The sequence below is a fragment of the Neoarius graeffei genome, chromosome 7, assembly GCF_027579695.1.
Source record: "Neoarius graeffei isolate fNeoGra1 chromosome 7, fNeoGra1.pri, whole genome shotgun sequence".
Lineage (NCBI taxonomy): Eukaryota > Metazoa > Chordata > Actinopteri > Siluriformes > Ariidae > Neoarius > Neoarius graeffei.
In genome coordinates, this window is record NC_083575.1 from 62,919,912 (window position 1) to 62,944,169 (window position 24,258).

Below are 24,258 nucleotides of genomic sequence, written 5' to 3' on the forward strand. Positions count from 1 at the left end.
AGCGGAGAAATACAGATCGAGATGCCCTTGCCTCCCCTTCCTCCAATCCTTAGCCATATATGTTTGCCAAACAGCACCTCACTCATTGATTGAGTATTCAGAGTATTGAGCCACGCTGTCTATTATTCATCTGCTGCAGGAAGGCCTGACTGGATACACAGACAAAACTCTCATTTAAAGTTCCTCCGTCACCAGCGCTTATTTTACAAGCAGGCCGGATGCAGCAGTGATCCATCAGAGCCTGAAGGGGCTCTTGTCTGTTTGTGAGAGCATTCCCTTGACATGAAGACTCAAACATGACACAAACTCTGCACTCCTGTTGGTGTACGTGTGCTAGAAAAGACAGATTTGATCTTACAGTCCTTATTTTATGTAGGTGTGTGATCATTATTAAGTTGGCTTCTTAATTTAATTGGCATTGAAATGAATTCACAACACATTGAATCCTGGCAGTACGTGTAGCTGACGTTTTAAAATCTCTGGTGTGAGGGGGCGAGGTCACTTTGGGAATTTCATAGTCTGAGAGCAACATATAGTCACACTAAAGCTGTGAGCTGCTCCATGCCTGCTTTATTCAGCCTGTTATTGGGTCTCAGTAGGGCTGTACAATCCATTGTTTTTAAATGGAATCAATTGTTTTGCTTTTTTAAAAACATAACTGGGGCGGCACGGTGGTGTTGTGGTTCGCGCTGTCACCTCACAGCAAGAAGGTCCTGGGTTCGAGCCCCGGGGCCGGCGAGGGCCTTTCTGTGCGGAGTTTGCATGTTCTCCCCGTGTCCGCGTGGGTTTCCTCCGGGTGCTCCGGTTTCCCCCACAGTCCAAAGTCATGCAGGTTAGGTTAACTGGTGACTCTAAATTGACCGTAGGTGTGAATGTGAGTGTGAATGGTTGTCTGTGTCTATGTGTCAGCCCTGTGATGACCTGGCGACTTGTCCAGGGTGTACCCCGCCTTTCGCCCGTAGTCAGCTAGGATAGGCTCCAGCTTGCCTGCGACCCTGTAGAAGGATAAAGCGGCTACAGATAATGAGATGAAAAACATAACTGTAATGTTTCCCGAGATCATTTTGTTGTTCATTAGCTCGTCCGGCCGATAGGTGATGAGTTTATGCCATCATGTGTCATCCGGCTGGCGTTGTCCACATTTCACGAAAATTGCTGCTTCTCTCTGTTCTTCACCGATTTTTTTTTTTTTTTTTTGGGCAGGAAGGTAGGGCTGCCTGGGGAGCATATAGCTTCTAGCCAAATTTGCATAATTGCAATTAATAATGAAGATATGGAGTAATTAAGCCCTAACGAGCAGTTTCCACACAAATTGCTTCTTCTCCCTCAATTCTTCACCAATTTTGATTCTTTCTGGCAGGAAGGTAGGGCTACCTAGGGTGCATATAACTTCTACCCAGATTTGCTTAATTAGTTATTCATGAAGTTATGGACTAATGAGCAGTTCAAGAAAAATCGCTTCTTCTTGGTTAATTCCTCGCTTCTATATTAATATAGCTTTGTATATAGCTTGCAACATTTATTGCATAAGGTGGCCCACTTTAGATCGTTCCTTCTGGACTAGATGGGGCCGGAGTGAGCTACACCGTCATCGACTATCTCGTTAACGAGGTGTTTTATAGCCCACATTTTTCATTTATGCTTTAATGGTCTATTTGTTTGTAAAGGTCATCGATTTCTTTACTTATTGGTTCGGTATTTCGTACGTTTATTAATTGAGTATTGTTCATTCGTCTCTTGAGTAATTGATTCATTGGATCATTGCATTATTGTGTTTGCATTTGAATTTAGTGTTTCACAGCTCCACTGAATTAACAATACCAAAGCAGCAGTCTTGTTGTGATTCAGGCATATATCAGTGACGGATTTAAAATTTAACATGGCAAACGCAATAAGCCTAGTTTGTTTCTCACGTAATTGAATTATTTTGACGATCTCATTCATTATTGAGCAAACATTACTGATGTTCATGTTCGCTCCGAAGGTACGATGCTGCTCAAGGTTACGGCTAGCCGCAATTTGCTACCTTTTAGCTAAAATGAGCAGCTGACGTGTGCTAATCTGAAAGAGCAGCACTTGTGCCCTGTCGAAGTCTACTATGCACTTTTCCCCCATTTAAAAGCTTTTATATTGCATTCCCTTCCTGACCTAACTAAAGACATGATTGTACATGACTAACAGCCTGACCCTCGCCTTGAGCTCCTGACCCACAAGCATCACACTTGAGTGTGCGTCTGCATTCAGACTCTGTGGCAAAAAGCAGCACTGTGACTGCTGTGAAAAAAATGACTACATTTATGTTTGCTTTATGGCTCATTTTTCAAATAGAATGCAGAAAATCTATGAAAGGTCATGAGATTTTGGCCTCTTTTTCCTCAGTAAGTGCAAACCTCCGGCAGAGCTTAGCATGTAGCGTACTACTGTGCAGATGCCTGCCAAGAGTCGTTTCCGATAATGAAGTCTGAGGTGGATTACTTTCCCCTCATTGTTGTTAATTTTGGAAAGTACTAGTTAGTATGATGTGATGCATTCACAGTCCTGCATTGTGCTTCATCTCTCGTTTGTTTTCCTGACGGTGCGGTGTTCCACCTGTGGCCAAGAACGAGAGAGAGAGAGAGAGAGAGAGAGAGAGGGAGAGCCTTCCAAGGGCCAGCTGTAAAACCTGCTTTTTATGGCCCAGTTATTGTCTTTCTGTCTACAATTACTGCGATTACTCATTTCCTTTCCCGTCCCTTCCCCGGCCCGCCCGGTGCGCTTAATAGAGTGTATTTTACTAATGGAAGATTAAGTAGTGATCATGACAGTCCAGTTTATAAATATGTAAAATATACTTTTAATTATTTCAAGTGAATCTGGCAGATAATCAATAATGTAGGACGTGACAAACATACGCTTGATGTGGGTCATTGTAAAGCAGCGGGTAAAAAGATAAGCACTTCCTGTCAGCGCACTCTGGCTCCAATTAATATTTTGAGGCTGTCATGCCTCAAGACAAATGGATTAATTGTGGCCTGCTAATATAATAGGTTCTTCATGAAGAGCGCCCCGGCTCAGGAGGACGGGAGGAGCGAGGGGGGGGAAACGAGGCAGTCGGTTTGAACTCTGACGTTAAATATTTATTCAAACTCTCATATAGAATTTTTATGACGGCTCGGGCCGCTGCTTGGGTGCAATTGTTTATCATTTATTTGAGAGGTGATTAATTGGAGTTTGCTCAAAGTAATCATGATGATGCCATTAGCGATGATTGCTTTCAGAGAGGTTATTTGGTTATAGCTTTGTGCGACAGTAGAACAAAGCGTGACTAACACAGCATTGGGCTCCACTGGGAGAGGGCAGCTGCTGCTGATTTACCGGTTAGTGTGACTCAAGGACGCACCGGTTGGATAAGGAACAATAAGGAATAACCCGAAAGATTTTAATTATTACCTGTATTATTGTTACGTAAAGGCTTAAGTGTCTAAACAGTGTTCTTGATCTTAAAGGGTTTAAAAAAAAAAAAAGCAGAGTAAATAAAAATTTGCTGTCACTTTCAATGACCGTAGAAAACAAGGACGGCGTAAATGTGTCTACTAGAGACCTGCACAGGTCTGAACTCAGCCTTTTACGTCGATGCCAGGGTTCAAACCAATGTTGCAAAACCTGTTCCATTCCTGGACAGTGCTCTAGACTGCTCGGCCATGGAGGATTATTTCGCAAGCTAAGGTTATGTAACATGGCACTTACATAGTCAGTACGCAGTGGTGCCACACCGCGACTGTGGAATCGCTACCTGAGGCTGGCACGCCAATTATATTCTTAAACGCGCTCGAACTGGGTTACACATACAGAAAGGTGCCTCTGTAGGCTTCAGCCAAAGCCTGAGCCAAAAATGAAGCAACCACAGGTCGAGCACCCCTGCTGGCTAGCTACAGTATAATGTGTAGCCCCACCCATTCCCATGTGTTTCAATTACAAAATAGCCTATTTTCCAAGTCACATTTCTCGTCCAGTCTGTCTTTCTATCAGCAGTGTCCAATTTGAACAGCTAGCTTTCCCAATGCTGATGTCTGGACTTTGTTCCCCCAGAAATTAGTTTTTGAAAAGTTATTTTATTGCATCATAAGAAGGCATGGCTACACTTGGGAATGAAGTGATTGACAGCCTTGCCAATCGACTGACTTCGACTCTTCTCTACTGCACAGACTCTGGCTCCAAATTTGACAACATGGCGGAAGAATTTTTGGCTTCATTTCTCTATAAGGGAAGGGCATGGAGCCACGCCATCCATGTATTTTACAGACATTGGTCCATTTATTTGTTTATTTATTATTTCTATATTCGATGATAGAATCATAATGCTGACCGAAACATCGAAGATGCATAAGTGGAATGATGGTAATATTAGTATAGATATTAGCACTGTATTATCTTTCTATGAAACCACATGTGATCTATCCTCTAAGGGCAAAGTGGGCCCAAAGCATGCCAGCAAAATGTCCATATAGCAAACGTAACCCAGAATCCTTCGTTGTTGGGGTTAAGCTTTCAGGCCTGTAGTGTTCTCTTGGTATTCACATGCACTATACTTAGATTAGATAACTCACCTGACCATATTGCTTTTCTACGTCTATACTAGGATAAAATATACATCACGATTCTCTGACACAATTAAATAATATTGGCTGGCTTTGAGTGGTCTCATCTCATCTCATTATCTCTAGCCGCTTTATCCTGTTCTCCAGGGTCGCAGGCAAGCTGGAGCCTATCCCAGCTGACTACGGGCGAAAGACAGGGTACACCCTGGACAAGTCGGCAGGTCATCACAGGGCTGACACATAGACACAGACAACCATTCACACTCACATTCACACCTACGCTCAATTTAGAGTCACCAGTTAACCTAACCTGCATGTCTTTGGACTGTGGGGGAAACCGGAGCACCCGGAGGAAACCCACGCGGACACGGGGAGAACATGCAAACTCCACACAGAAAGGCCCTCGCCGGCCACGGGGCTCAAACCCAGACCTTCTTGCTGTGAGACGACAGCGCTAACCACTACACCACTGTGCCGCCAGCTTTGAGTGGTCTATCAGATATATTCCGTTCAGCTAGCATGATATTGAACAATATCAATATCATGTTGGCTGAATGGAATATCTCATCTCATCATCTCTAGCCGCTTTATCCTTCTACAGGGTCGCAGGCAAGCTGGAGCCTATCCCAGCTGACTACGGGCGAAAGGCGGGGTACACCCTGGAATATATCTGATGGACCATAAAAACCCCCAGCTATTATTATTATTATTATTATTATAGAGCGGCACGGTGGTGTAGTAGTTAGCACTGTCGCCTCACAGCAAGAAGGTCTGGGTTTGAGCCCTGTGGCCAGCGAGGGCCTTTCTGTGCGGAGTTTGCATGTTCTCCCCGTGTCTGTGTGGGTTTCCTCCGGGTGCTCCGGTTTCCCCCACAGTCCAAAGACATGCAGGTTAGGTTAACTGGTGACTCTAAATTGACCGTAGGTGTGAATGCGAGTGTGAATGGTTGTCTATGTGTCAGCCCTGTGATGACCTGGCGACTTGTCCAGGGTGTACCCCGCCTTTCGCCCGTAGTCAGCTGGGATAGGCTCCAGCTTGCCTGCGACCCTGTAGAACAGGATAAAGCGGCTACAGATAATGAGATGATGATTATTATTATTATTATTATTATTATTATACATATACATTTGATGGAACAATTATAGATTTTACAAAAAGTTAAGAACGGGGGGGGGCTAACTTGCCAATATTGAATGCTGATTCTGATCAAATGTAATTCAGTATTTTGTCAATCCAATGTATGAAGTCAGAGTTCTAACAATAAAAATGGTACAAGTCCAAAAAGCCTGAGCAACAACCCATACAAGCTATATACAGGTTGACAGTTCAAGTTCAGGGTTACTTTTGGTCTTCATTAATTGTTCCATTGCAGTTGTTCCAAACAAAAGGGCTTTGCTGAGTGAAGTCTTCTTGTAAAAGTCTCCATCACTTTTCCCTCACCTCCAAGTAGAACTTTGACAAAATTTCCGCTATTGCTCTCTTTTCCAGCTTTTCGATGTCCATTGGTATGTTTTTCTCTTGTAAATATTCATGAAGAATATCCAGTGAAGTTTTGGTAGCCTTTCAGGTGTTCAGCGCGTCGGTCTCTTTTAAACCTTCCGCTTTTAATGAAGCAAACCTCATGGCCATGTTTGTGTACAAAGTTTTACATCTCCAATGTGTCTCTCTTCCAGTTTTTTGATGTCCGTTGATATGTTTTTCTCTTGTAAATATGCATGAAGAATATATAATAAAGTTTTGGTAGCCTTTTGGGTGTTCAGTGCATCTTTAGTTTCAGTTTTCACTTAATTTATTTAGTGCTTAAACTAAGCACTGAATTAACCTTGTCTTCTCTCTCTCCCGGCTGACAAAGAAATGATTGTGCTCATGCACAGCAGAAAAGTTTTGTCATTGGATCTTCACATGAGCTCTGACATGTGACGTCGTGTTGTCTTGACAACGTGCAATATTATAACAATATTGCACACTCGTTCTCCATTGGGGAGAGTGGCGTAATACATGGAGGATAAGCAATATGATGATATTGCATGCCATCAGTAAAAACACTAAAAGAGAATGTTATTTACCAGCTGGGAGGTCCGTATCGTGAAATACGGTGACCGAGGTCTTGAAAGTACTGACCGAGGCCCTCTGGGCCGAGTTCAGTATTCAAGGCTGAGGTCACGGTATTTAACTATATGGACCGACCTTAAGTTGGTAACTAATATATTTATTTTTTTTCTTTACCAAATTCTAACAGAAAACAAGAGCGCCCGAAAGGGAAAACCGAGCCGAGACGCCATTTTGAATCCTCATTCACGGCTGTAATGCAAATTGCTTCCTCCTTGGTATACAAATGCACTTCCATGGCAGGGAAAAAACTATATTTTGCCACCTATGTAGTCCCCTATTTATACAAAATTGAGTCATTCAGGATTCAGCCATGTTTTTGCTCAGTGTTAGCAAGTTACAGGTTTTTAGCTTTCTCCTGAAATGTTTTTATTTTATTTCTTCTTCCTCAGGGTAGTAAAACTCGCTTTTGCTGTGAAGACTGTCGTTATCGCTATCCATGCTGCAAAATTAATGCTATTCTCCTGAGAAATGCGAAAATAAATGTTGACAAAAATTGCTACGATGTTTGTTTGTTGTTGTGAACGAGTGAGTCACCAGAGGTCCGTAACTGGGGTCTGTATCGTAGGATATGGACCCGCTCACCAGCCAATCAGAGCGCAGGATTTGATGGAAACTGGACCGTGAAACAAATAAATGTTTTTATTCCATGGAAAAAGTGGCTCGTATGTATCATAATTTTCGATATTTCTATAAAAAATTAGATATTTTGGATAGCTCACAATTTCTCAGCAATACATACAGTAGCATTTATTTTTATATATATATATATATATATATATATATATATATATATATATATATAAACTCAATGTGTACAAAAAGACCTGTATTTAAGTTTTTGTATAAAACATTTTAATTTTTATTTTTAGAAAATATTTTAAAAAACGAACAGTGAATAGGAGGGGGGGGGGAATCTGTACAGTGTTTTTAACATTTTCCAAATATACAATATTTCAAAAAGCATATTGTGGCAAATTTTATCGTGAAATCAGTATTATATTGCTGAGCCTTAGTCTCTCTAGACTAGTGTTTTTGGTTTTTGTACCACTAAACTTTCAAATCCTCAGTCTAGATGGAGTGTTCTTGCTAACAGTCTGATCGCGTCCTGCATTAGCATTATCGGTCAACTGTTCTTCCTTATATATTGCATTACATGCATGATGGGCATTAAAAGTGCAAAAAAGTGAATTCAAGTGCAAAAGTGAATTCTTTCCTGTCGATCTAAATCCAGATGTCATTTTAGTCACTATTTTGATTGAAACACAGTCAGTTGAACATCCCCAATAATGAACCCTCTTTCAAAGTCATTTTACCGTGTTGATCCGAAATCAGGATGAACCGGTTAAGTTCAGCATTTTTGCACGTCGCAGTGCAACATGGAAGAATGTTACTTGTTTAATTGTATCATACAGTCCTCTTGTATATAAGCATGTCGTGTCCATTTGTTCCATAATTCCAAAAGCCGTAAAAAAAAAAAAAATTAAGCCGGGATGGATTAGAACGCACACTCCTTGATACGGTTGCAAAAATAATTTATGTGGTCCATTTGCAGCAACAAAAGATGAATTAAAAGTTGTTGTAAATTAGCAAAAGAATTTATATTTAATAAAAAAAAAACTGGTAACAAAAGCTCACTGAAGCATGTTCAAAAGTGTGTTTCTCCCCGCTAGCATTTTCCATCAGTCTCCCCAAAATCTGAATGTACCCTTTGCCTCACCATCCCACCCTACCCCAACGTCACAACAAAGATAGCAAATGCAACATTAATCAGTAAAAACATAAATGCAATTCAAATCCATTATCCAATCATCTAAAATTATACCTAAACCCCCAAAATATTAATTTTGCATGCAACGAGTGCAAAGAACCTGCGCTTGTTTAGTTTCTCTGCTCATTTACTGACACTTCTCTTTTAATTCATCACCCAGTGTGCTATGCATTAGTGTGCTATGTTACTATGCACTATTTCTCAGGCCTCCTCTGTACCATCTATTGATGGAAGGGGATGACGTCCAGGCAGTACGAAGTCTGAGCTCTCTCCCACCGTGTGGGAGAGAGCTCTCTGCCTCTTATTTCCTCATCTGATATTCAAGAGAGCCTATAGAAGGTTCTCTCAGGTTTAAGTGCCAAGGAAGATGTTTTTTTCTTTTCTTTGCGAGACAGTTGGTTTCTGTTGGGCAGCCTGATGTGATGTGTCACGGAGATGGGCAAGATCTCACGTTTGTGCTTTCCACAAATCAGCAAATGTTTAATCTCTAGATGTGTGGCCCTCATACATAATGCAAGGGCTGAGTATGGCTTGCCCAGAGGCTCGTCTGCTCTCTCCTCACATCCTTTATCTCACTGGGCTTCTGTTCTCCCTCCATCACTCTACTCCTCTGCATGGTCCAAACTCTGCTCTTACCGTAGCAGCTGTTTGGCTCGGTCCTCGTGTAACTCTCACCCTTCCCTTCCCCTCCTGTGCAGTTTCTCTCATTCGGAGCGCCCTGCATTGTGGAGCTGTGGAGGTGTTTAGAGGTTTACAGGACCATTGAGAGCACAGACTCTTTGCATTGAGGCCTGAGAGGGAAGAACTCGTTTCTCTGGCTTTATCTGCTGCTTGAAGAGTATGAGGAGAGAAAGCTCTTCCAAAAGCAAAAAGCAGCCAGTGGACTGTGAACCGGATCAAATCCCTCAAGCTGAGGTTCTTTTTTTTTTTTTTTTGTTTCTTTCCTTCTTGCAAAGTTTGTTTGGGGTGCTACAGGCTGGGAAACTATCTGATTGTTCAGTAAAATTAAGAATATAATCCTATTGAAGTTAATCTTTGGTCATGCTAAACACTGTCTGACTCGGGCTGGTTTGAAAGGCTCAGAATACTTTGACAGAATCAGGTCCATCTATAATTTACATGTCATATTTGGGTGCAGTGAACTCGTTACATAAGAAAAGGGAGCGCAAAGTGCTTGGATTTTTCTTTATTAGAGCCTGCATTGTCGATTCACATGGGAAAAGTGGAGTGTGTGCCCTTTTGTGGCGCTATATACAGTACCAGCCAAAGGTTTGGACACACTCATTCATAGAAATGTGTACTGTATGTGGAGGAAGTATTCTAAGGCCAAATAAAAAAAAATAGTGTGTTTCCGGTAACCCGACCGACCGAGAATTTCAGCGGCGAAATTGCCGACCGTAAAGTTTTTATTACAAATTTCCCTCGATATTTTAGTGTAAGCGGCGTTAGTTTGTCACAATTTTTTGTTTCAACGCATTCAAGTTGTGAAAGAAACGATAAAAAGTAAAATGTTTCGCCACTTCTATCAGCTCTCCTGCATAAACATGGAAGCGCACTTGTATACTGAAGGAGGAAGGGAAAACTGAGCCGAGGCGCCATTTTGAATCCTCGTTCAAGGCTGTAATGCAAATTGCTTCCTCTTCAGTATACAAGTGCACTTCCATGGCAGGGAAAAACACTACATTTTGCCGCCTATGTAGTCCCCTATTTATACAAATAGGAGTCATTCAGGATTCAGCCATGTTTTTGCTCGGTGTTTTTGCTCGACCCAAGTTCTACAGTAGGCTAGGCGAGGCCGTCTGCTTTTAATGGAAGTAGCCTAGCCTAGGACGTTATTTTCACGTTATTTCTTGATAAGGTGTTTTGACGTTATTACATGAAAATATCATGAAATAACGTGATAATTTCGTATCATGAAATTACGTGATATGTTATTACATGATAAATATATTGTAAAAACGTGATAACTTTGTTAACAATATCTTTTCACGTAATTACTTGATTCTAAGCTAATTTTTTTGTGTGGCAGCAATACGCTTCCGTAGATCATAACTCGAACTCTTGCAATATATATTTTTTTTTATTTGTTTAAAGATTTAAAACACTTTTATTTTATTATGATGTGTGGTATAAAGGATTCTGTGCCAAAATACTATTTTGTAAGATGTTTACTTGTGTTAATTTTTTCGAACAAAATAAAAAAAAAAATTAAGAAAAAAAAAACCTTTTTCCTACCTACCAACCTTATTTTAGTATTTCATGTTACCTGAAACACACTTTTTTTTTTTTTTTTTTTTTTTGCCTAAAGGAAAATGTCATCACTTCCTTTCAGTGTAACATGATTTAATGATTTGATTTTTTTTTTTAAACATCCACACACACACACGTGTATGTTTATATATAACCAGTCAAAAGTTTGGACACGCCTACTCATTCATGGGTTTTTCTCTATTTTGACTATTTTCTCCGTTGTAGAACATGTGTTGCACCAGAAGATTTTTGTACCAGATGCGCTGTTTACCGAAGGAGTAGAAATGGCATTGAAAAGCATGCAATATTTTGCACCGTTTTCGCTGGCTGATCCAGTAACTATGAACGAATAATCACCTCAATAGCACCGCTACGGGATACATTTACCACTTTTAACATCATCCACGACTGAGACATCTGTGCCGCACAAAACACCATCTGAGATTCAGCTATAGAAATGAACGTTCATCTGTTGAATACTTAATTGGGGAAATGTATACATGATTGAAAAGAGTGTATGGGTTTACTGAGGGTTCTTTTTCTACATCACGTGAGCTTCCTTCTGCCATAAAAAATCAGCGAATGACGTTTTGATTCATAGTGAAAATGCGTCAATCATGCGAGCGCTGTTTTCGCATAGCATTCGCTTGGCAGCGCTAATAGTTCACCACGTGTTTTCTTGACCTTCCGAGCAGCATTTTATGGTCTGATGCTCAACAAATCTGGGTAATTCACCAATAATCTACACTCGAGATTGTTTCCTGATGAATTCACAAGGTTCTGTATCATCTGTAGTCAGCGCCTGGAAAATGGACTATTTTGGATTGCGTGAACATGATTTCCTGTCAAATTTACACGGAGTTCCCTTGGTCCAATTTCACTTTGGTTTGTATTTCCTGCTTATGGAGGCTTGGTAGTTTAATGCAGCAGGTAGTGGTGCGTGAAAGTTTGTGAACCTTTTAGAATTTTCTATATTTCTGCATTATATAACCTAAAACATCAGATTTTCACACAAGTCCTAAAAGTAGATAAAGAGAACCCAGTTAAACAAATATAAGAAAAATGTTATACTTGGTCATTTATTTATTGAGGAAAATGATCCAATATTACATATCTGCGAGTGGCAAAAGTATGTGAACCTTTGCTTTCAGTATCTGGTGTGACCCCCTTGTGCAGCAATAATTGCAACTAAACGTTTGCGGTAACTGTTGATCAGTCCTGCACACCGGCTTGGAGGAATTTTAGCCCATTCCTCCGTACAGAACAGCTTCAACTCTGGGATGTTGTTGGGTTTCCTCACATGAACTGCTCGCAAATGTGTTTGAGATCAAACCGTAAATAAAAATACAGTAAATAACCCTATTCCACAACTGTAGTAATCCATATTATATCAAGAATCGCTCAGCTAAGTAAAGAGAAACGACATCCATCATTACTTTCACATGAAGTGTCTTTTAATTAATAAAAATAAAGAAAAATAATTGAATTAGCATGTCCTAACGTGGCGGCACGGTGGTGTAGTGGTTAGCGCTGTCGCCTCACAGCAAGAAGGTCCGGGTTCGAGCCCCATGGCCGGCGAGGGCCTTTCTGTGCGGAGTTTGCATGTTCTCCCCGTGTCCGCGTGGGTTTCCTCCGGGTGCTCCGGTTTCCCTCACAGTCCAAAGACATGCAGGTTAGGTTAACTGGTGACTCTAAATTGACCGTAGGTGTGAGTGTGAATGGTTGTCTGTGTCAGCCCTGTGATGACCTGGCGACTTGTCCAGGGTGTACCCCGCCTTTCGCCCGTAGTCAGCTGGGATAGGCTCCAGCTTGCCTGCGACCCTGTAGAACAGGATAAAGCGGCTAGAGATGATGAGATGAGATGTCCTAACGTTTGGCTGTTACTGTGTATATAAATATGCATGTATGTCCATGTGTATAAATATTTTTTCCCCACTCTTGAGAACAAACATGGATTTTGTATCTTACTCTAATCTTTTTTTTTCTTCTTCTTCTTCTTTCTCATCCTCTGTACAGGCACTAGGAAGTTGCTACTTTGTACACGAATCCTTAAAAAACATCCATCAGTATGATTTCAAAGGTAAGCCGCTTGTCAACTAAGGCACCTCACACACTCGCTGCCAGGTCCATTAGACTAGTGTGGTCAGCATGAGCTGGGGGGGGGAAGCCATCCAGAGAAATAGTTAGTAATAAGGAACAGTGACGCTTATTAATATTAGAATTTAATTCATGAGATTTCAGGCAGCGCTAATATTAGGCTCGAGATATCGGATGGTTAGAGGTGACCTCATCAGCTACTGAGGTCAGAGGTTGTGGCTCCTTCTGGACACACTAATTAAAGCTTCTGCTATTACACGGGTGTCAGCATTAGCTGCCGTCACCCCCGTGAAGGACGGCGAGGAGGCCAGGGTGACTCGAGGGCCCACTCTGCTCTCTCTCTCACTGATTTCCTCAACATTTCCCCAGAGGGATGTTGGGAAAGCAGCCGATACAGATCACATAATCAAACTTTTATACAAAATTTAAGATTTAGGTGTGCCTGATTAAATGCTGAACGGCGACATATTCTGGAGTATTAGATTTCCACATTTTAAAACGCAGTAAAATTCTGGCTCTGTATTCATTTTGAACTCCTCAAGCTCAGGGTTAAGCTTTCACCAAATGGTGATCATTTTAAGACCAGTAGGTGGAGCAGTTGTCTGAAAATGGTTTTGAAATGTTTTTCAGCATCTCTGATTGATTGATTAATTCCTCAATAAGTAAAGCCCTGTGACGATCCACTCTCGTGTTTGTGTTTATCTAGCCAAGAAGTTCAAGAAGGTGCTTGGCAAGGAGATTTACTCAGACACTTTAGCCAGCACGTCCATGTTGGAGAAAGAGAAGTTCCCTCAAGACTACTTTCCTGAGGTGTGTTTATTCCTCTTGGTGGCACCACTTGTTATCTGTGTTCCTAATGACTATGACTTGCGACATGACGCCTACGGTTTCTGCTCGCGTTCATTAGTGTTTAAACCCGTATGAATTCCTTTTGTGTGATTATCGGCGTTTTCCAGGTGGAGAAATTGATGGTCGTAAAACTAATAATTCACTTTTTACAGCCATTACAGTGCTGCAGTGCTGGACTTCCCTTAAACCAAACACGCTAATCCTTATGTCTATTTGTTTATCGGGCCATTTTAAACCACTTCTCTTTTTAAATTAGGTTTAGTATGTACATTTATATATTTTAAAAAATCTGAATTGTTCACAGTTAATATTCATGATGTTAATCACACAGCAGGGATAAGATGCCTAGTGAAATATGATCAAAACCTGAAGACATATTCATGATAAAAATATGCATCAGAACATTTTTCTAACTGCAGTCTATTGTTTTAAATGGGACCCTGCTATGAGTTTTCAAACTATAGAGCAAGGGATCAGAGTGTGAATCAGAAATAAAAGGAACTGGTTACAAGCAAAGTTTGACATAATTAACTAGTCATTACTGTAAGAAAGAATACAGGGCGTATATACTGAATCTCAATACTCTCAAGAATGGTCATGACATCACGGTGTAATAATATATTGTGATGTTGATAACGTTTTATCAGCCCCACCCTAGTAAGACAGATAAGTCAGGAATAAAACATGATGGTACATGCTGATAGTGGAAAATAATCACTGATGGGGTGGTGTAGTGTGGATTGACGCAAGTCAGAGTTACTGTTACCACCCAGAAGTTGATTATCTTCCAATAATAACACAGTTCTTCGTCTTTTATTCCTCATATGCAACAGCAGTTTGCCAGCGATTATGATTTTTACTTGATTAAAGAATGATTCATCGGGCTTTTTATTTTTCATTTTATTCCTTATTTTGGTTATAGTTACATTGGGCGGCACGGTGGTGTAGTGGTTAGCACTGTTTCCTCACAGCAAGAAGGTTCTGGGTTCGAGCCCAGTGGCCGGCGATGGCCTTTGTGTGGAGTTTGCATGTTCTCCCCGTGTCTGCATGGGTTTCCTGCGGGTGCTCCGGTTTCCCCCGCAGTCCAAAGACATGCAAGTTAGGCTAACATGGGCAGCCATGGCCTGAGGTTGGGCTGAGGTGCCCTTGAGCAAGGGCACCTAACCCACAGCTGCTTCCTGGGCATTGTAGCATAGCTGCCCATTGCTCTGGGTATGTGTATGTGCTCATTGTCCACTTGTGTGTGTTCACTGCTTCAGATGGGTTAAATGCAGAAGAGGAATTTCACTGCGCTTGAGTGTACGTGTGATAAATAAAGGCTTCTTGGCTTGTAAATTTGAACGAAGCCAGTTTGTTCCCATTATCACTTATGTTATAGAAGCTATGAACAGTTATTCTGTCAGCATGCTTTTTTTTTTCCTCCCTTGAATATATAGACACAGCTTTTCATATTATTGAGAAACTAAGTTTTTTGACACGGGAAAGTCAGTATGGATGTTAAATTCCAACTTTACCTTTGACTGGTAACAAAGCGCTGATATTGGAGACTCCTTCTGAAGTTCTCAAAGAAACCTCTCCTCGCAGAAAACTTTACCATATAAACAAAACTAGTGCGGGACGGTGGTGTAGTGGTTAGCACTGTCGCCTCACAGTGAGAAGGTTCTGGGTTCGAGCCCAGCGGCTGACCAGAGCCTTTCTGTGTGGAGTTTGCGTGTTCTCCCCGTGTCCGCGTGAGTTTCCTCCAGGTGCTCTGGTTTCCCCCACAGTCCAGAGACGTGCAGGTTAGGCTAATTGGTGGCTCTAAATTGACCGTAGGTGTGAATGGTTGTTTGTCTCTCTGTCAGCCCTGCGATGATCTGGCGGCTTGTCCAGGGTGTACCCCCGCCTCTCGTCCATAGTCAGCTGGGATAGGCTCCAGCTTGCCTGCGACCCTGCACAGGATAAGCGGTTATGGATAATGGATGGATAAACAAAACTCTGCTGCCATACAAGTCCTTGTGTAAGTTGTTACTTTAGAAACAATACGGTTTTCCAAACTATGGAAAGTTAATCAGCGCTTTCTTATCATTCCGGATTGAGCATTCAACAGCACTGTGGCAAAAACATGCATACTGGTGCATGGAGAAGGTGAAATAGAGAGTGAAGAAAAATATTTGTGTTGTACATTGTATCATATTTTGGTTAGAGAAATATTTACTTCAATCAGCTTATCCACGGGATACATTTTTATTTTCAGTGTTACAAATCATAAAGGGTCAATTTTAATATTTTATTACGGTGTTTGTCCCAAAGTGCAATTGTGTCCATGTGAAGGTGGACCTTACAGATGTTTCTGAATTCGCATTGCATTCCATACAGATGTGCAGGTTTTCAAGAAGACATGTGTAATGGCATGCTTTGTGTGTGTGTGTGTGTGTTGCCCTGTGTAGTGATGTCTGTGTGTGAGGCTGCTACAGTAAAGATTAATAAAGATTGTGGGTGCTCGTGTGTCAGGCCGATTCTCGGAGCTCATCAGTTACCCACGCTCTGGCGCCGCGGCCCAGCAAATATATGCAAAAGCAGACAGTGTTGGCCTTTCACGGGCCTCTCCCAATTTCCTTATCCTTCACACACGCGCGCACACACCCTCGTACCTTCCCTCTGAATTCCCCTTGCCTCCAAATGTGACATTTCCACATGATCTAAAACCAATTACTATGATTCAGTTGCTACACCGTTCACAATAATTACCAGAACACAAGCAAAACAAAAACAGCAAGGTTGACTGACTGGCATAGAAAATGAGCGAGCGGAGGGGAAAAAGGATGAGAAAACAAAGTTTGCACATTGATTTATGTACGTTTCATGGCTGTGTTATGAATCTCAGATGATGCTCTCAAGAGCAGCACTCCAGATAATGTTATCCCATTTAGAAGTCGCAGATTTGTGTAGTCTAGCCTGGACAGGGAGACTCTCCCTTACCCTCAAGCATACACACACACACACACACACACACACACGGCCCTGTGCGTAGTGAGAGATTGGTTGTTATCATAGATCACGGATACGGCTCAGACCTCTTATGAAAGATGAATTAATTTCACTAATGCTCTAATGCACGGCTGTGGTGAGGTGGCTCGGCTGGTGATAACCCAGGCTTCGTCCCCGCTCCCCACTCTGTGATTTATGCCCTCTTTTAGTAGATGAAACCGGCCAGATTCGCCATCCATCTGCCGCTCTAAAAGAATCCTATTAACAGCAAATCCGGGGCAGCACGCAGCTCCGGTCCACCGACAGCAGGATTTTGATCCTTTTCTGTATCTTGGTCTGAAGTGTGGCAGAACCAGTAAGTGACTTTGCATTCGGGAAAACGCTGAAACCTAAACAAGAACCGTATACAGGAAGAGACGTGAGCACTGGACGGGACTTTTGTAAGTCTCCAAGCAGAGCAAACTTTGTGTCCAGTACAGGAATATGCTGATGTGCTAAAGCTAATTTGACAAGATAGTAAGGGAAAGTGATGAAAGCCTAGCTAGCTTTGGTAAACACTGGATTGTAATAATAACCACCTGATGATGATGTTGCATGGGAAGGAATTACATCCCCCCCGTTTGATCGGCAGGTAAGGGGTTTTTACTGGGAATGCAACAAGGAGAAAATGCCTCACACCGTCCCTTTGAAATCTGGATTTTTTTTATTTTTATTTTAGAGACGATTTCACAAATATTTGTGAATGGATCAGTGATTCTTGCTTATTTCTTAGCTGCTGCTACTGCAGTAGTTACTGTAGCTGTGTGTTTTTGTCCTAATCTCTGTGCCATACCCTTTCTTCCTCCTGACCCTGTATCCTCTTCAGGAACGGTTTGTGGGTGCGGTGTAAGTGACTTTCCCCTCCCACTATGCAAAAACACTGCAGCCGTGAGTTATGGCTCTAAGTGGTGGCCAAGTGAGGGGATGATATTAATTGAAAAGGCGAATCAGAAGGAAGTGGACAAACCGCCGGGCGCATTGTTTGTGAAAGGTCGAGCTGATGGATACGGCGTTCTGTCATTTCTCCAGCTTACCCCAATCCTTTTAAGTCACGATGCCATGTGGTCATTTGTTACATTTATTATATTTATTTATGGGAAGGTCTGATGTTCTCTTGAATGAATCTGAAGGCTTTTTGTCATGTGCTCTTGCAACTCAGACACATGATGATGCTCTGTCTAGTTTTTGCTGAATAATTACATAACGAGCTTCGCTTGTTCTTTTTGGTCAGACAGAGTTCGTCTTCGAAGAGCTTCAAGGTCGCTGGAACAAGGGTCTAGTCCCCTGTCTCGACCTACTTGTTTCTCTATTTGCTCACAAAAGATTTCCAGTGAAGCCGGGCCATCTCTTGATTTTATAGCAGTGGAAAATTTAAAAATGCTCTCTTTCTTGAGCTCAAATATTAGCAAAGGAAAACTTTTTTTTTATTGAAGTAGAATCAGGTGTGCACAGGTTGAAATCAAATTTGAAAGTCACATGACAAGATCCAAAATGAGCTTTTTGTTTGTTTTTCCAAATGACACTTTTAATTCCGTGAGTTACAACCCCGATTCCAAAAAAGTTGGGACAAAGTACAAATTGTAAATAAAAACGGAATGCAATGATGTGGAAGTTTCAAAATTCCATATTTTATTCAGAATAGAACATAGATGACATATCAAATGTTTAAACTGAGAAAATTATCATTTAAAGAGAAAAATTAGGTGATTTTAAATTTCATGACAACACATCTCAAAGTTGGGACAAGGCCATGTTTACCACTGTGAGACATCCCCTTTTCTCTTTACAACAGTCTGTAAACGTCTGGGGACTGAGGAGACAAGTTGCTCAAGTTTAGGGATAGGAATGTTAACCCATTCTTGTCTAATGTAGGATTCTAGTTGCTCAACTGTCTTAGGTCTTTTTCGTCGTATCTTCCGTTTTATGATGTGCCGAATGTTTTCTATGGGTGAAAGATCTGGACTGCAGGCTGGCCAGTTCAGTACCCGGACCCTTCTTCTATGCAGCCACGGTGCTGTAATTGATGCAGTATATGGTTTGGCCTTGTCATGTTGGAAAATGCAAGGTCTTCTCTGAAAGAGACGTCGTCTGGATGGAAGCATATGTTGCTCTAGAACCTGGATATACCTTTCAGCATTGATGGTGTCTTTCCAGATGTGTAAGCTGCCCATGCCACACGCACTAATGTGACCCCATACCATCAGAGATGCAGGCTTCTGAACTGAGTGCTGATAACAACTTGGGTCGTCCTTCTCCTCTTTAGTCCGAATGACATAGCGTCCCTGATTTCCATAAAGAACTTCAAATTTTGATTCGTCTGACCACAGAACAGTTTTCCACTTTGCCACAGTCCATTTTAAATGAGCCTTGGCCCAGAGAAGACGTCTGCGCTTCTGGATCATGTTTAGATACGGCTTCTTCTTTGAACTATAGAGCTTTAGCTGGCAACGGCTGATGGCACGGTGAATTGTGTTCACAGATAATGTTCTCTGGAAATATTCCTGAGCCCATTTTGTGATTTCCAATACAGAAGCATGCCTGTATGTGATGCAGTGCCGTCTAAGGGCCCGAAGATCACGGGCACCCAGTATGGTTTTCCGGCCTTAACCCTTACGCACAGAGATTCTTCCAGATTCTCTGAATCTTTTGATGATATTATGCACTGTAGATGATGATATGTTCAAACTCTACAATTTTACACTGCCGAACTCCTTTGATATTGCTCCACTATTTGTCGGCACAGAATTAGGGGGATTGGTGATCCTCTTCCCATCTTTACTTCTGAGGCCCTGTCCACACGGCAACGGATTCAGGTGACTCCGATACAATTGCTTATCGTTTAGGCCTGGCGTCCACACAGCACCGGCGTTTTGGGTGCCCAAAACGCAATCTTTTTGAGAACGGGTTCCAGAGTGGAAAGATCTGGCAACGTTGCCGTTGTGAAGTCGTCTGGATGAGTAGAACGGATTTGTTTACGATGACGTCACAACCACATGACTGTGAGTGCTTCACGCCGGGTAGAAGTGTAACGAATATCACCAGGAAAAAGCCTTACAGAGCACTAGTGAGAGTGAAACACGAGCTTGGATATTATTATTATTATTATTATTATTATTATGTTCAGTGTTAGTTCACAGTAGTAATGCAAGAAGCAGAATAGTGACAGTAATAGTGAAGCAAAAACATGCAATTGTACAAACACTGCAGCTCTACAGCAAAATATTCATTTATGAAATGGTCTGATTCTTAACACCAGTAGTGCCAATGATCTTCTCATTGCGATGCGAGTTGTCAACAAATCCTATAACTTGGTTCATGAAACGGGCTTACAAAATATTTTCACTGTGATTATTTGTGTAATGGTGCAATCCCGCCAGCAAAAATAGGGGAAAAAAGGAGCGATCTCACCTCTTCAGATGTTGATTTAAGTCCGACAATACATTCCTCAAAAAGGGCGTAGAGGAGCAAATTAATCCAATTTATTCCGGACCATTAAAGACGCTGCCTTCCGCGTAGAATCATACGTCATCCTCGCCGCCATATTGGAGAGGTCAAAGCGGAGAATAAAGATTAGCTGCGTTTAACTGTACCAACAGGTTTACCGTCCAAACGAGATCATATGGGATTACCTTTCACAGGTGAGAAACAGCAAATTAATCCAACGTGTATCATTCAATTTATTCCGGACCATTAAAGACGCCGCCTTCCGCGTAGAATCATGTGTCATCCTCGCCGCCATTTTGGAGAGGTCAAAGCGGAGAATAAAGATTAGCTGCGTTTAACTTTACCAACAGGTTTGCTGTCCAAACGAGATCACATGGGATTACCTTTCACAGGTGAGACTGGAAAAATACTTTTCATTGTATTTGGTCATTATAATGTAATTTTACAAACAGATTTTCCTGACTTTGTGGCTAATATGAAGTCTCGCGCATAATAGTTTATGCGCATGCGTCCTTACTACTTCTATTGTTCTGGTGTCTCCGAAGGGACTGTCTTACAGCGCCCCTAGAGGTGTGGCATGTGTATTGCATCGTTTTCAGCAAGCGTTGCGTTGCCATATGGACCTGATATTTTACTGATCGTTGCCCATTTGGACGCGATATATTTTTAAATAACATCTCGTTGTCGTGTGGATGTAGCCTGAGAGCCGCTGCTACTCCAAGATGCTCTTTTTATACCCAGTCATGTTAATGACCTATTGCCAATTGGCCTAATGAGTTGCAATTTGGTCCTCCAGCTGTTCCTTTTTTGTACCTTTAACTTTTCCAGCCTCTTATTGCCCCTGTCCCAACTTTTTTTGAGATGTGTTGCTGTCATGAAATTTCAAATGAGCCAATATTTGGCATGAAATTTCAAAATGTCTCACTTTCGACATTTGATATGTTGTCTATGTTCTATTGTGAATACAATATCAGTTTTTGAGATTTGTAAATTATTGCATTCCATTTTTATTTACAATTTGTACTTTGTCCCAACTTTTTTAGAATCGGGGTTGTATTTTAGGCCAAATGTCATGTGTGTACATACTATATGAGAGATATGATTACTGAAAATTGTTCACATTTGTTAAGAGAAATTAGCCAAACAAATAAATATTCACATTCGATTTAAAATATACTGATATTTAAATTAATATATTAGGTCCACTTTGGTGAAATGTGCCTGGGCTCTATACAGTGGTGCTTGAAAGTTTGTGAACCCTTTAGAATCTTCTATATTTCTGCATAAATATGACCTAAAACATCATCAGATTTTCACACAAGTCCTAAAAGTAGATAAAGAGAACCCAGTTAAACAAATGAGACAAAAATATTATACTTGGTCATTTATTTATTGAGGAAAATGATCCAATATTACATATCTGTGAGTGGCAAATGTATGTGAACCTCTAGGATTAGCAGTTAATTTGAAGGTGAAATTAGTCAGGTGTTTTTGATCAATGGGATGACAATCAGGTGTGAGTGGGCACCCTGTTTTATTTAAAGAACAGGGATCTAGTAAAGTCTGATCTTCACAACACGTTTGTGGAAGTGTATCATTGCACGAACAAAGGAGATTTCTGAGGACCTCAGAAAAAGCGTTGTTGATGCTCATCAGGCTGGAAAAGGTTACAAAACCATCTCTAAAGAGTTTGGACTCCACCAATCCACAGTCAGACAGACTGTGTACAAATGGAGGAAATTCAAGACCATTGTTACCCTCCCCAGGAGTGGTCGACCAACAAAGATCACTCCAAGAGCAAGGCGTGTAATAGTCGGCGAGGTCACAAAGGACCCCAGGGTAACTTCTGAGCAACTGAATGCCTCTCTCACTGTCAGTACGTTTACATGCACATCCAAATCGAGCTGCTGTCGGTAATCGAGCTGAGGGTCCCAGCAGGGGTGCCAGAGAAATCCAATCCTACATGCACACAAGGAAATCGAGCTATTGTGTGAGGTGCATTGTGCACCCGAGCCACAGGTGGCGCTACACGCCCCATCGTGTTGGTACACTTCCGGTTGTCGTCATGAAGAAGAGCTATTCAAGAGCAGTGTTGCCAGATACTGCTGACGTTTTCCAGCCCAAAATATGTTCAAAACCCGCCAAAATGCACTTAAAACCGCCCAATCTGGCAACACTGTGAGTATAAACAACACCCACATGCAATGAACCGGTGCTACAGGTGCTCTAGTCCCTGCCCCTTTTCTGTTTGCTGTCCAAAGTGCCCTTTTCATAGGGACTGTTTTGTTGTTGTTGTTGTTTTTTTTTAATATATTTGTAAAAGATAAGTTAGCTCCAACATCAATATTCTCTACAATTTGACAATAATATATGAAATTATAGATTTATAAAATAACGTTTTTCTATGTAAATGCGGGCATCAATCCGTGATGTCATGCATTCAGTGAGCCTCTGTGCAGAAAGCGCATGCAGGCGGTTGGCAGCGGGAGACGGTGCGAGGAACGGCATGGTAAGGTCACACTGAAAGTCTCCTTTCATTTCTTATCTGAACATGCAATATTGCGCAGCTTAGAACACAACAGTAAATGCGTAGGGTTGTTTATCATTTAATGAAGCTGCCTAGGCTATATTTAAACCGTTTGCTCCATCCATTTCATTAACGTGGCAGATTCGGAAACTTTAGTTTGAACGACAGCGTTAATAACATATTCCAGCAGCTTCGAAAACTTAAGGCTGAATGACGACGTCCACAACATATTCTATCAAGACACACAGAATGTTCAGTTGCAATTGAAATTTAGTTTTGAATAAAGTTAACTTGTGTGAAAAATTTGTTCCAAGTGCCCTTTTTTGAATGTTGAGCCCCTACCCCTCCAAAGGTCTTTGCACGGCCCTGATAAACAAAGTTATCAGTTCCGTGTTCACAAGAAGTGTTTGTAGTTTGTATGTACAAACAGAAGTGTTCCTAATAAAATGGCCACTAAGTTGAAGTTGATCTGTAATGGTGAACATATTAACTGTTAGCCTGCTAATAACTTACCAACTAATTGGAAATGGGTGCGTACATGCCCAGACACAATAAATGTTCCTAATAAAGTGGCGGCTAAGGTGAAGTGTCATGCCGACCGAGGCTGTTTTTTTTTTTTTTTTTTTTTTTTTTTCGACCGAGGCTGTTGTGTTTCCCGCTTGTGGTCTCGTCACTCGTCACTTCCGGAAGGGGCAGTGCTGAAGTAAGCAGCTCGATTACGTATCTCGATAGGATTTACATGCACTAAGTAGCTCGGCAAAAATCACATAATCTAGGTCGTGTAGCTCGATTACGAGAAATCAAGTTCGGTTCAATTTCAGCCGAGCTAAGGTGTTTCCATGGCATTTAGAACTTCGATTTCAGTCGAGCAATGGCAGAAATTCGATTTTCTCTATGTGCATGTAAACGCACTGATTGGTTAATGTTCATGAGTCCACTATCAGGAGAACACTGAACAACAATGGTTTGCATGGCAGGGTTGCAAGGAGAAGCCACTGCTCTCCAAAAAGAACATTGTTGCTCGTCTGCAGTTTGCTATATAACTTTAAGAATAAAGTTAATGTTAAGAATAAAGTTAATGTTTTAGAATGGCCAAGTCAAAGTCCTGACCTTAATCCAATCGAAATGTTGTGGAAGGACCTGAAGTGAGCAGTTCATGTGAGGAAACCCACCAACACCCCAGAGTTGAAGCTGTTCTGTACGGAGGAATGGGCTAAAATTCCTCCAAGCCGGTGTGCAGGACTGATCAACAGTTACCGGAAATGTTTAGTTGCAGTTATTGCTGCACAAGGGGGTCACACCAGATACTGAAAGCAAAGGTTCACATACTTTTGCCACTCGCAGATATGTAATATTGGAATATTTTCCTCAATAAATAAATGACCAGGTATAATATTTTTGTCTCCTTTGTTTAACTGGGTTCTCTTTATCTACTTTTAGGACTTGTGTGAAAATCTGATGATGTTTTAGGTCATATTTATGCAGAAAATTCTAAAGGGTTCACAAACTTTCAAGCACCACTGTATGTTATGCTCACCATATATTAGAAGGACTCTGAAAACTTTTAAAAGACTAAAGTCTGACACACTCTCACATCTAAAGACAGTGTCCATTAGTCACAGTGA

At 41.4% G+C, this 24,258-nt stretch overlaps 1 protein-coding gene across 1 annotated transcript in view; it reads left to right on the forward strand.

Moving 5' to 3' along the window:
- The window catches only part of LOC132889575 (inositol polyphosphate-5-phosphatase A-like), a 363,076-nt gene that overhangs the window by 221,676 nt on the left and 117,142 nt on the right, over positions 1-24,258 (forward strand). Inside the window, exons 5-6 of the mRNA XM_060926225.1 lie at positions 12,724-12,787; positions 13,511-13,614. Of these exons, the coding sequence (XP_060782208.1) occupies positions 12,724-12,787; positions 13,511-13,614 (168 nt within the window). The remainder of the gene's footprint in view (positions 1-12,723; positions 12,788-13,510; positions 13,615-24,258) is intronic.